The following is a 14,272-nucleotide window of genomic DNA, read 5'->3' on the forward strand; positions in this document are numbered from 1 at the left end:
AAACCATCTACCTTGAAGCCCCTGTTAGGAATGCTATAAGTTGGTTCTGACTTGATGGCAGAGAACACACCCACACGGGTTTTTAAAAGAGAAACCAAAGGTGTCGGCTATACATGCCATAGGTACTGCTCATTTCAAGGCCTGCCAGGTCCCCAGCTTTCCTGTACCTCAGTGTGAAAACACATAAGCTATAGCTACTTTATTTTTTCTAATACTCTAACCTCTGCCAGGATGTTGCATTCCGTAGATTGGGGGCAGCAGTGAGCTTTATTCAGTTACCTGTTGAGGGTGAAGCATTTTATCACCAGAGCCTGAGAAGTGTTATGCTTGCTGGGTCAAGGCAACCATTTTCTCCCTCAGAGGCAGAGTGAAGTGCCCACCTCACATAGCTGATTCCAGGTGTAACTAAAGAGCAGGAAATGGCTCCTTAATTCATCGCTGGCATATTTGTATTCCAAGAGTGAGACGTGTTTCAGATTTTCTGCCTGAGATCTTTTTGGCCGGTCTCCAGTTATTCCTGTGTCCCTGAGCTTAGGAACAGATAATGGACAGTGCCATTTGCTGTTCTCCGCCGTCAGTGAAATATCTTGGGTCATCTGTGTTTCTAGCCTCATGTTTATTCCTTTCTTAACATCTCATCTTGCCTTGAAAAGGGGATTTTAAAAAGTTGCCTTCTGTTCCTTAGCCTCCATTATTCTTGAACCTTACTAAGGAAGAACTGAGACTACAGTATATGCCATAAATGGGGTTTAAAAGCATTGCTATCGGGATCATGGACTGCCTGGGGATTCTGGATGTTGTAGTCAGAAACAGTAAATTTTCTGAACCCTGGTTATAATTCTAGGACAGTATGTGGCTGGGGGGCAGGTTGCTGTGTATAACTCAGATTTTGTAAAATCCATTCCTGGAATCAGGTCTTGGAAATGCTCCTCTCTCTCTCTCTTTTTTTTAAAAGATCCAGAAGCAAGAATTCTCCCAGAATGATAGGGCTAGTGGTTATGCAATCTGTGGTATTATGAGAGTAGTAGTCTGGTATACTGTCAGAGCTCTAACTGGGACAGGGCGACTGAGGCTTTGACTAAGAGCATCAAAATCTGGATGGCGGTTTGAGCTGGTTTGTTTATTGGCCGAAGAGGTGTTTGCACTTCCCAGCCCTGCCTCTGCTGGCAGGGGCTCACTCAGAGGTAGGGTCTCAGCTTCCCTGCCCTGCCTCCTCTGGGCGCTGCCTCTGAGTTGGGCGGCTGCTGGAGGAGGAATGGCTAGGAAGCGCCAAACCCTTGTTTGGCTGATAAATGAGCCAGCACGAATCACCAAACTGATGATTCATGCTTATCTCTAGACATGAATGTAGGAAACCAGTAAGAAAATAAACAGCAATGCTTCCTGCCTCTATTCACATTCCTCTCTCTCTCTCTCTCTCTCTCTCTTAAAGGCAGACACTTTCTTTCTTCTTTGTAGGCATCACATCCTGCTTCTCCTTTTCCTTGGCAGGGCAGAACTCATGGCCATAATACAGAACAGAAACAGGTGGAAGGTGGTACCATTTGCTCCCAGGTGCCAAAGCTTTCTAGTTATACCTCTGGATACTGTGTCCTTTTCTTTCAGCTCTCAGAGTCTTCCACTTCCAAATAGAAATAAGTGTATGGCCTTGGGAAGATGTATATGGAAAGCGAAAAGAAAAAGTTCTCCACCATCCCATGCAGTGGTTCCCAGCTTTAGGTCCCCAGATGTTTGTGGACTACAACTCCCAGAAATCCTGGCCAGCACAAGTAGTGGTGAAGGCTTCTGAGTCTTAGCCAATGAACCTTTGGGGACCTCAGGTTGGGAACCACTGCAAAGGCAAAGAAAACCGAATGATTTTTCAGACATCTCTCTGCAACCTACACTCTTGTGTCCCTCTAAGGCGTGTGTCTCCTAGTTAAAGATCGTCTTTACCTTGTGTTGTGAGCTCAGGAAGGAAATGCAACTGTTCTAGAAAGCACCTCACACCCTGGGAATGGACATGTTGCCATTGCTAAGGAAACCATTGTTGGTCATGGGGAATCTGGAGCTGGTGTCAATGAGCTGACAGGAGGGCGGACTTGTGCTGAAGAATCAGATGAGCTTGGTGGCATAGAGCTGACAAGGTCTTCCATTGACCATGTTTCCCCATGCCAGATCTTCATAGTCCACTTTGGGGGCTGTCAAAGCCGAGGGGCATTTATGGACAAGTTTTCACTTATGTTGGCACATCCGGGTTCCAATTCCCACTGCCCCACGATACCGAAAAACATCCCACTGAGAATAATTGTGAACAGCTTTGTGGTCCACAGAGAGCTATTGAGGATCCCACCACGGTGCCATTTCATCCTCTGTGCTTTTCAGACGCCTGTATTAAGCATGATGGGGAGACGCGAAAGGTTCTGCCATTGTCTAGGATGAGTGAGGTCAAGGTTACTTTGCTCACTGGAGCTGAGAGTCGGCAATGAGGAGCTGACTTTTGCCTGCTGTTTCTTTAATTTTGGAAGGAAAAATATGGTGTCATAGAGGTTGGATCAATTCTGCTTGAGCAGAGGAACTTCACTTTGAATATGTTGTGCTGGCTTAGCTGAGAGCGGAGGAAGGCAAAGTGTGGTCAAGACCATTTTTGATGGCTACCAGATGGATGATGTTTTCCTTTCTGAAAAATAATTCTGCTTTTAAAAAATAATAATTAAAAAAAACACACAGTTCTGGCTTGAGTAATGTCTTTTAAAAGGACAATCTTCAAGGGGCTGGAAACCATATCCTTGCCTGCAGCATTTACTACAGATCCGACATGGTCGTTTTAAAAATACATAAACCTAGAAGCCCGCATGTATGCTCCTGGGACCACACGCTGCCCATCACTGCGTGCAAATACTGCCCGAACCCTGCTTCAATCCTAATTGGATCATTCTTGTCTTGATTGTTTCCCTGTTCTACACCTAGGGCCTCCAGCTTGGAACTGGCGAGCTGGAAGAGATGGGAGCAAAGTTTGGCCTTGGCCTTCTGCTTCTGCAGCTGAAATCCTTGCCCTGCAGCAAGAAACTGATGACTCAGGCAGCAGCCCTGCTGGATGTGGAAGAAGAAATCACAGATCTCCGGGCACAAAGGTCAGAACAATAGCAATTCATTATGAAAAGTGGCAGCTCTTGATGGCTAAGGCACCAGACCATAGGTGTACATGTTTTGTCGGTGCCGTAATCTCTGTTGAGTGTTGTGTTGGTCCAGGAAGGTTGATCGAGATTTTTAAAAATCCAGTTGAGGAAGAGACTTTCACCTTTCAATTAGATAAAGTGTCATTGTTATCATTGTTGCTGTTCTTGTTGCAGTCGTTGTCGTGATTATTGCACAAAGAGATTCCACTTTGGGCAGTACAATATTCATTCCGTAGGCCTGTGTTTATGATGGAAAAAGGCTCCAGGATCATATTTCCCAGTGTTTCATGGGTTAACTCAGAGAGTGGAGGTTCTTTGGCCACTTGGGTCATTGATCAAGATGCCTCCTTTTCTCATACTGTGTATAGATGTTGCCTGGATTTGGCCACTGAATCTTTCTTCAGCTCAAGGGATGATCCGGTGTCCCTAAAGGTGACCACTTAAAGGTGGAGAATTAACTCAGTGGGGTTTGAGGACTCTTAATTCTGTGAGACTAATGGTCTGTATATTACAGGTGTTTCCAAGGGGTCGGACTCTAGCTTGAAATAAATGGGATATTTCTTCAACACCATATTTCTTCAGCTCCACTGTAACCGAAGCTTAAGGGACTAGCAGAAGAATTCACATAGCATAAGTTTCTTTCTTCTTTGCTGCTTCTTCCCATACTGCACACCTTGCTCAACAGTAGGACCGGCCCTAAGGTGGGGATGAAATTAAAAACCTGGTCCATATCACATTGATTTGAGGGTTGAGTCTTTATGGTCCTTGACTCAAGATTAAAGAAAGGGCATACGTGTTCCGATAAAACTCGTTACAGTCTGATTCAGAATATTGATTATTGCATGCTGTTCTGAGGATGTAAAGCTGCAAAAGTCCATGTACATTTGAGTCTTTCGTTTTTCATATATCCAACTTTGGTTCTGTAGAAAGCAGGTCGAAAGCATTTGTACTCATTAAAAGCAGACCTTCTCATTTCCCGGGACCAGCACGAACTGGGATCTGTAAGGGTGAGGCTGTCTCTGTTTGAGCAAACAAGTGTCTTTGCATCAAGATCACTCCACCGGCCATGGCTGGATGATTGCGGGCTGAATCTCTGTTCCTCTTAGGCTCAAGTCTTTACGATATCACTTAGCTGGAACATTCTACATGGTGGATAAATCAGGAAGTCCCTCTCTCACACACTGTAACTCCGGATGGTGTCAATGATGTTTCCTTCTAATTGTCTCATCCGGGAAGTCCACAAAGAAAAGGATGTTTGGGTCCAAACAGGCATGAACAGCAGCACATGGACTCAACAATGTTGGCTAGAAACAAGATGTCCTGCCTCTGTAGCGTATATCTTGATGCACTTCCAACCTACTGCTTGCGGCAAGCTGTTTGTAATGCGTTGTACCATACACAATGGGGTCTTTTGTTGACATAATCCTTCTCCATTTTTTTTCAACAGAGGAAGTGAGGTTTATCTTTGCCTTCTACTTCTTTCCCTAGCCGAAATGCCCCATAATTTATGGTGGGCTTCCATTTTCTCCCTTCAGGGATGCTATAACAGCCATTAACACCACCTGTTCTTGATGCGGGATACCATATTTACAGTCTTGTTCATCGTTTTTAACGTTTATAGAGAGAGAGAGGGAAAGGAGGTAGGTAGGGGGAGGGGACGAAATGGCCTTAAAAATAGAGACATTTCTTTAGATTAGCCAGGCTCACTTGTACATGTGAGCGTATAAATGAAGCAATTACAGTGTGTTCCAAACACCAGCCGGGCCGTGGAGAGCCGCCTGACAAGCAATCCGTGTGTCATTAAAGGGAACTATTCAAGCCTAGCCAGACGGATGGATTCCAGGCATAAATCAAAACCGCTGACTTCAGAATCCAGAGCTGTAGAAGTCTTTGAGTTCGAATAAGTTGGGGATAGAGAAGGAAAACTCCAAACACCTGACAAACTGGAGGAATTAAGGAAAGCGGAAAGTTGTGGTGAGAGAGCAGCCATGTTGCTGGGGGCGGAGAAGGTCATGCTAGTGCAGAAGGAAAAGTCAGCAACCATAATTGAGGGCAGAATTAAATCCTTCCGCATCACAGGCGTTTGTCTCAACCCAGAACTACATTACACCAACATCTGACTGTTCCTTATCTACTTATCCTTTTGCTTTGATTTGATGCTGTTTGAACACTCTTTGGCCTCCCAGGCTTGCAGAAAGACAAGTTGAGAACAAGATGTGCTGAATTAGTCCCAAGAAAAGATAATGGAGTATATAGGCTGTTTTTGTCCTGATGGGAGATAGCGGTGTTCAAAACTCAGCATTGTGTAGCAGTGTTGCCCTATGATATGCTGGAATCAACAACTGGCTGGCTCTGGGTGAAATCTGAACTTTCTGAGAGACAACCACTGACCAGAATCCTGTTGAAGTATCCATGTGTAGTAATGTTACTCACACATGTTTTTGGCTCTGTTTAGCAGGGTTGCACCATTGGCTTGGCTGTTTGTCCAATTTGGTGCACAGCTGGTCACACGGATAACCACGGGATCAGTACTTATGGTTCCACTTATCCACTGCCTGACAACTATCCTCTGTTTGGATTTGTTCTCTGTTTCCAAGCTGACCATTTCTAGGGAGTTGTGAAGAGAAAGAACCCTAAGATGTCAAAAGAGCAGGGGCCTTGGATGGCCCATTAGTCTGCAGAGGCTTGCCAGATTGAGCAGTCATGCAGTTCACCCGGTCACACTTTTTCCGATCAATGGTGAGATGTATTGTATTTCTGTTGCAATAATAGTAAATGACAGATATTGAATAATTATGTATAGATATAACTTAGTATCTGCAAATTGGTGCTCTCGTTTTTTGGGAGGAACATTGCTTTATTTGCTCAATGGTAGACTCCCATCTATACTCCTGGGGTCCTTTCAGCCTCCATCTCCATGGGAAATTGCCTTGAATTGGGTCTGATTATTTCTTCATATTGCTCAGTGTTGTTGTCTGATTGGCAGGGATTTTTCAGAATGTCAAGTAGAGGTAGTCTTTCTCAGCACTTGCTACATTTGGCCATTGATTGGAAGGCTGAAGGTTGGTTTCATGCGAAACCATCCTTTTACCTCTAATGGATTTTCCATCTCTGTTTATTCTTTTTTTTTCATTGCAGATCTCAACCGTTTGTCTCCTTAGTATGTTTCCTTTTGCTGCAGTGCCCGATAGAGCTGGCAGTGTCACTTTCCCACTGAGCATCATCCCATAACAGTGACAGCTTCCACCAGTCAGGGCTTATCTGTATCCTTGCCGTTTAATCCACCCTTCCAGACTGTTTCAGCTCCACGTCTGCTCCAGGTTCTCTGTCTTGCACAGAAAAGAGCATGGAGCTGACAGTACACCTTTCTGTATTTCGAACTCACCTGATCACGGGCAGAAGTCAGTACATTTGGAAAAGGCGATGGCCATACAGAAGATATAGCAAGAAAGAAAAGGAGTGTGTTATTTTCCCTTTGGCTCCAAACTGCTTCAGGGGGACCACATCTGCATATGCATTAGATGCTCTGTCAGAATTTTAAAAATGGGAAAAATATTCCTGGTGGTAGTATGGGTGTGTGGTGATGATGTCAATACATCTGCTATTTTAATGAAAGGAGCAAACTCCAAAACTACACAAGTGAGTAAAATACGAGAGACTGGCTATCTATCTCTTTATTCACTTCCTCCCCTTCCTGTTCCTGGCCCAGTGCTAGCTGGGAACTTTCTTTGTAAGATGGGAGTTTGGGTAGAACTAGGCGAAGCTACCAACATGAATTTGAGCAAACTCCGGGAGGCAGTGGAAGACAGGAGGGCCTGGCGTGCCCTGGTCCATGGGGTCACGAAGAGTCAGACACGACTTAACAACTAAACAACAACAAAGCCCTAGCTATGCCTCAAAGCCTTACAATTTAGGGCTTTCTTCCAGGTGCATCATGGGTGGGAGTTTGTAAAGTAGATATTTTTGTATTATTCGTATTTTATGTAACAATTTTTGTCCTATTTTATCTGTTGCTTATACTGTGTTGGAAGCCGCCTAGAGTGGTCCTAGGACCAGATGGGGGGGTATAAGTAAAATAAATAGAATAAAATAATAAATAAAGTGTCTGCAAGGTAGGTAGAACTCTCCAAATGGAGAATGTTGTTATTGCAAGTACAGAAAGTCCAAATCTTCCACTTTTCTTCTCACTCGCTTGATTGCTGGCCGCGGTTCTGAATTTTAGCCAATGAACTTTTGAGTCAGCACCAGGGGCCCTGTCCAAGGTGCTGAAGTTGTCTCATCGCCAAGCTTGCTTTGAATCTGTCATTGCTCCTCCATCTCCCTGAGACTGCTGTCTCTTCTTGGTGTCAGGAATTTCAGTGGCTCAGCATGCACTGCAGGCTCTGTTTGTAGACTCTCCCTAGAACTCACATTCACCTGAAGCCTCCAGGAGTTCTCTCAGCCAGGAAGATGAAGTGCGAGTGAATGCTTTGGACATCATGATTTTTGACAATAGTTTTCATGCCTCATTTGCTGGAAAAGCGATTAGGTCCTAGTCAAAGCTCTCTGCTACTTCGCATTTGTCATGGCCAATGAGGAGACAGCGGCTGTGATTGTTTCCTCTTTTGCAGCAAATTCTGTTCTAGAGAGAAGCAGAGCCTGTGTTATACCAGACTCCTTTCCCCTCCTTTCCCACTCAGCTTGGCTTTTTAATTTTCCTCCTCCTCCTCCTCCTCCTCCTCCTCTTTCTTCTATTCTTCCAGTGGGCTTAAGTCTTAAAAATCTTTTCCACACACCACAGGGAATATGAGGCTACTTGTTTTCAAGATGACACTTCGGTGTTCTACTAAATTTGTTTCAAATGGAGTTTAGGGTGGATTCATTGTGCATTTAAGAGCAGATTATCCCAGATAAGGACTGCCTCCAAGTGGGTGGCACAGCTAGAAATCTTAATACGGTATGTTCTCTTGCTTTTATTAGGTTAGCAGTAAGTGAATTTTGCATATGCAAGACTGTGCCATTTGGGAATGGTGGCTGCCATCATTTCTACCTCTCCCCAAATACCCAGGAAGTATCCTAGCTATAGGGCCCTGGGGAAGATGGAGAATGGTGGCCAGGCTGCTAACACACTTGGGGTGTGTTATTGCTCTGAGAGGTGGGAGAGTGGGAAGAAGTTGGCTGCAGTGATATATGCCCTTGTTTCACCTTGGTTAGATCACTTTACTTTATTTAGACCTATACCCTGCCCCTCTAGACAAAGTCTACTCGGGGCGTCTTACAAAAAATGATAAAATACAATAGAATAATATACTTACTAAAATCTAATAATACAACCAACTAACTAATGGATTTATACATTCTCAAGATGGGAAATTAAACAAACGAAACAATTAATTGACCAGAGGGAAGGCCTGCCTAAAGAGCCAAGTTTTTAAATGGCTTTTAAAAACACCCAGCGAGGGAGCCAGGCGGATTTCCGTTGGTAGAGTATTCCACAGCCGAGGGGCCAGTCCCAATTGGATTGTTGTGCTCTGTCGCTTGTCAATGTGTTTTTAGCATGGATTTTATTTACCATTTTTAATATGACACTTGTTTAATTCTTTAAAAAATATTTTTATACTTACTGTTTTTAGCTATTAAATATAACCTTTTCATTGTTGTAAACCACCTTGGATCCTTTTGAGGAGAAAGGTGGGGTAAAAATATTTTGAATGAATGCATGAACAAACAAACAAACGAATGCTGGCTGGATTCTGGAATTCTAGAAGCTCGAGACCCAAAAAAGTATAATTTCAAGTTCTAAGCCAAAAGTAAGTTTCCTAGTCCCTTGACCTATTTCTCAAACCTATACTATAGTGGCTGAGATGTGAAAGCCGAACTCAGGTTTTGGAGGGCAGGAATTCCAAAGTCAGGGCGAGGGCTGCCAGACATTTGTTCCAGTGGCTGGTGGCTGAGCACTCCACTTGATTCCTTGAAGGCCTGCAAGCGTGATGCAATGTATTGTTGCCCTTTGGGGTATGTATTTCTGGCAAAATAAAGGGGTCTGTAAGTGATCATGCCACTAGAATAAGCTTTTATCCACAGTTACAAATTAGTTCCATCTATAGGCTAAAAGGTGCCCCCTTGGGGCGATATGGATGGAGGCATCCGTGTCTCTTCCTTCCTTCCTTCCTTCCTTCCTTCCTTCCTTCCTTCCTTCCTTCCTTCCTTCCTTCCTTCCTTCCTTCCTTCCTTCCTTCCTTCCTTCCTGTATGTATGTATGTATGTATGTATGTATGTATGTATGTATGTATGTATGTATGTATGTATGTATTTGATTTTTATACCACCTATCTCCTACTAAGGCCACTCTGGCCAGTTTACAATTCCACAACATTATAAAACAACAACAATACAAAATATTAACTGAGTAACAGCTTAAAACAAAATGCAACAACAAGAAGAAGTAAAATAATTAAAGTAATAAAAAGGCACAGTGGAGGGGTTGGAGGTGTAATTGTTAAAAAGCACCACGGTATTAAGATGCTCTAAGGTCTGGGAAGGCCTGTCTGAAAAGCCATGTTTTTAGCAATCTTTTGAAAGTTCCCAGTGAAGGGGCCCCGCAGATTTCAGGAGGGAGACTTTCCCAGAGTTGCACCATGACCTCTGAGAAGGCCCGGTTTCTAGTTGATGTTTTCCGGGCCTTTCTCGGGGTCAAAACTCTCAACCGCCTGGCCTGAGAGGATCTTATAGGACTTATATTCTGTCCATCTTGCTCTTCAGCCAGAGACAGTTGCCGGGATGCATCCTTAAGCCTTTTCTTCCTCCTTGCCTAGTCCAAGAACTGCTGTAGGTTGAAGCCATAACTCCATGTGTGTTGACATGTATCTAAATATATTTCCTTCTGGGGGGGGGGGGAAACAATATGTCCGCCTAGCACTGAATATCTGGATTGTAGGACCAAAAAATGGCTCCATTCCTTCTGTCTGTGCACTTGAGAAGGACCCGTTTCTTCTTGCCCTCTCAGTCCCATGAACTTCTCAACGGTGGGCTGGCTTTTTTCTCCTCTGCCTTTTATATTTGTCTTCCTCCCAGTATCACCGCAAAGTGTGTCATCCTCCCTCTTCGCTATTATGCAAGCTCAATCCCCTTGCATTCTTCAGAGGCTCAGTCAAGCGGTGCTGGCTGTAATGAACATGTTTGGTATTCAGATGGACTCCTCACAGGTTGGCCATTCGAATTCAGAAGCTTTTCATTAATGCTTTCTCTCAGCTGCTGGTGCCTTCTTCTGTTTGCTCATTTTCTTATTATCCGATTGACTTTTTTTTTTTTTTTTGATTATGGAATGGCCTAGGAACAGCATGGCCCCGGAGTGTGCTATCGAATGGCAGGCCAAAGCTGGAGGGCCAGGCAGGGTTCAAATTTCACACGCCGTCACTGAGGTAATTAATTTCTCAAACAACATTGAATAAATTGGAGGGCAGGGTGAGCACTGGGGAGAGTAGTTTTGAGACCAGAACCCAAGATGTCAAAACTGGAAACTCCTACAGTCATGTCACTTGTTAATGTGATTCGCTAAGGTTGTTCAAATTAGCCAGGAGCTGCAGATAGCCAGTGTCTCTGGCAGAACTGAATCCAGTGTATGTTCCGTCTTCCTTTCTTTGTTATGAAACAGTCTAGAGCTGTATGACCTCCAAGGTCAGTATCAAATACCAGAGTGAAATATTCCTGCCACCCAGATTCTTTTCCAGATCTTGCACTGTCTACAGTAGAAAACAGAGGATATGAAATGTATTTTTAAAATTGCTCAGGAGTAGGGTCGTGAAGAAAACTCGCTAAATTGATTTAGGGTTATCTTGACTCTGTAAGAAATCTTATTGAGGAATCTTTGAGACCATATTGTTCCTCGCCTCCACTGCAAATGAGACTGGGGCCATGTTTTTTTTTTTCTTGTCAAGGGCTCTAGATTTTTTGAAAACAGCCTTTGTGCAAAACTCATATCTTTCCTCTTCGAGCAACTATGTGTTTTTTTTAAAAGATGTGAACATCAAAAATCAATCATTCACATTCTCTTCCTTGGTTGAGAGCAACACAAAGTATCTCATCCTCCTCTGGACTAAGGAGAGTAATTTTGCAATTCTTTGTTGCCACCTGTGAGGAGGAAGCAAAGATTTGCATTCCTACTGAAGAGCTGCAAGACAATTTCGTACATTTCTGTGCTCTACTATACACATTTTCCTGTATTCTCTTAAATAAGCAACTTATGATGAAAACTATAACCTTCCCCACCTTGAGCGGATAGGATGACCCCTACTTCCTAAGACTGCAAGTATTGTTACTCTGGCAGGTACCCAAAAGGGAGTAATTTAGACACTTGGCAAGCTTTCTTGGAGAGAGGCTTTGGCAGAGTGAATAGTATAGCTTAAAATGGGTATCCGTTGTGTAGTGGTGTGGACTAGAACTCCAGAGAGGACTGGGTTCAATTTCCTATCTCTGTCACGGAAGCTCACTGGGAGGTGGAACTAGCAAAACCACTTATGAAATTGCTCACCTTGAAAACCCCACTTGGGTCTCTATATGTTGGTTCTGACTTGATGGTACATGACATCAATAACATAGCTCAAAAATGCACCCTTGATCACTCTTAAATGCTCTACAAGTTCATGGCACTTCATAGGAGGATCAGACTCAGGAGGGGGTGGAGACGGCCTGGAGAGATTTTAAGCAGAGATTGAGCAACCTTGCAAGGATGCTTTAATTGCAAAGTTTCTCTCCTGAACAGAGAATTAGATTAGATGACTCCAAAACTCTGTGATTCATTCAGCTCTTGACTATGGCATCTCTGAAGCTTTCTTATTTCTTACTCAACTTCACTGGGAGGAAACCAGAGAGATTGTGTAATATCTTATTAGAAACGACACAGTTCTATCCACATTTTCAATTAGGTTTCACTGAACTCCACAGGACTTTCTTCTGAGTAAATATGCCTAGGATTGTACAGTTAATTCATGAAGGTGACCCTCCCTGCTCCTGGCTTGGAATTGTGAAAGACAATACATAGAATCCTAGTTTGGAGCTGTCCATGAAAAGAGGTGCTGAAATTGTAACAGGTACAGCTATGATTTCTACTGTTTAAAGGCCATGTTGTTACAAAAGTCTAAAAGCGAACAAGTCAGTTTCCTTCACCAGCATGATGGTTAATAATTGGGAAGAGATTACTCATAAATAAAGTTCTTGTTGTACTAGAATAATGATCTTCAACTAGTGTGCTGGGGTACATAAATGATTTCACCTGAACATGGAGCATGTTGTTGTTCCTGTTGCTGTTGCTTCAACTTATATTTACTTATTTACAACATTATTATGCAAACAACAATTTGCCCCCCCATCCCCCGAGCTGGGTACTCATGTTATGGAAGGGTTGGGCTGGCTACCTGAATCTGTCAGGTTGTTAATACAGACTTGACTGCAGTGCTCCCGTTTAGCTTCTGATCCATGTAGTAGTGGCACAATCATTCCAGATGCTTCAACATGGGAAACTGTAAATTCTGGAATGGGCTAACCTGAGCAACAAAACTGTTGTGAAGATTGGAAATCATTTCTCCACAAAACGTTACACTTTTTTGAACATTCTGCTGTAGTTACCAGCTGAAAACATATGTCCAACTGAGTTTAATACAACGATCAAGAGAAAATTCATTTGGAATTTCCTCCTTGAAAAATCATTGTCATGGAGCATGCTGGTTGAGTTTGCCGCCATGTTGTGGAGTTTGGAGAAAGTTGAGTCCTTAGTCAGGAATGTAGAAAGCTACTGCTAGAATGTCTTCCTTCCATCTTCAGGCTTGTATTCCTTGACTCTTTTGTGTGTGAGAGGCTGCTGCTTTTGCATGCCAGGACTGTCACTCACACTGTTTAAACAACTCATCTCATAAACAGCCAGGCAGCAACGCCCTTGGTCCATCATTAAATACGTCCTTGGCGATACCCTCAGCACCAGCCTCTGTGATGCTGATCTCTACTATCAATTCTTTTTCTGCGGATGCCATTACACAGAAGGCTCTTGTTATCTGGCAGAGTATTTTTATTATTGATATTATTATTAAATTATGTTTCCCCAAGTGGGTGGTGGGCTGGCGCCTGGAGCAAGTGAGATTTAACTCCTCCTGCCTTCCTTGATCCCAAGAGATGTATGTCGTGGAAACGGCAGGCAGGCAAACAAATCGCAATGTTTAGTAAAGCTGAATATTATGAAATGTATAGCCGAGAGGAGAAATTGTTATGTATGAGAGAGAATGGAAGGAGAAAGAGCCACTTTGCGGCTACCTCTGTTTTTTTACAGCACGTTATAGTTTACTATTTATTCGAGAACTTCAAACCCTCTTTAAATCTCTTCCGTTTCATGCGTATATACATACCACTTGGGGCTGTTAACAGCAATTGAAAACAATAATAAAATATAATAAAATTGCAAAATGGCATAGCCCGTGAAATCTTGTTGGCTCAGCTCTGGGTGATGGTGTCATCAGCCATGGCCTTGCTAATTAAAAGTATTGATAATTAAAAAGACTAGGATTGTCTGTGATTATTTTTGGACCTTAAAGACACCCTGATCCTGAGGCCATGAAAGGATTTCTCAGGACAAAGGGGATCCCTGTGGAGTCTCAGTGTTTCAAAGGGTTGGCGTTAGAAACTTGTAATCAACAATAAAAGATGGCTGCTGATGATAGGTACAGAGGGCTGTGTCGACAGCATTTCAGCCTATAACAAAAACCAGCAGATATTTAAAAAAGCACACATCTGGGATCTGTTTTCTACCTTGGGACCATCAGAGGTTGCAAGAATCACCAAAAATTCAATGAAAATGGAGTATAAAACATAGGAAGTGGCTGGAAGTCCATTTCCAGTTTTCAAAAAAAATACCTTCGTTGGTATTAAAATGGTGCCACTGGGGGACGGAACCGATTTTATAGATAACTCATCATTCTTGGAAGGGTCTAGGGATATCAATTAATCTTTTTGTGCCCTCGCTGGAAAAAGTGTGTGGTTTATGCTCTCAAGTCGGAACTGACTTACAGCAGTCCTACTAGGGCTTCCAAGCTAACTGAGATATTTAAGGACTGGTTTTACCGATTCCATTTCTTGAGTCAGTTTCCATG

The 14,272-nt window shown here is 43.2% G+C and overlaps 1 protein-coding gene across 1 annotated transcript in view; it reads left to right on the forward strand.

The window, feature by feature from the left end:
• Positions 1–14,272, forward strand: part of AGBL1 (AGBL carboxypeptidase 1) — a 326,572-nt gene that overhangs the window by 221,535 nt on the left and 90,765 nt on the right. The window contains exon 22 of the mRNA XM_072981877.2: positions 2,950–3,113. Coding sequence (XP_072837978.2) covers positions 2,950–3,113 — 164 coding nt within the window. The remainder of the gene's footprint in view (positions 1–2,949; positions 3,114–14,272) is intronic.

Source organism: Pogona vitticeps, chromosome 12 (assembly GCF_051106095.1).
Source record: "Pogona vitticeps strain Pit_001003342236 chromosome 12, PviZW2.1, whole genome shotgun sequence".
NCBI lineage: Eukaryota > Metazoa > Chordata > Lepidosauria > Squamata > Agamidae > Pogona > Pogona vitticeps.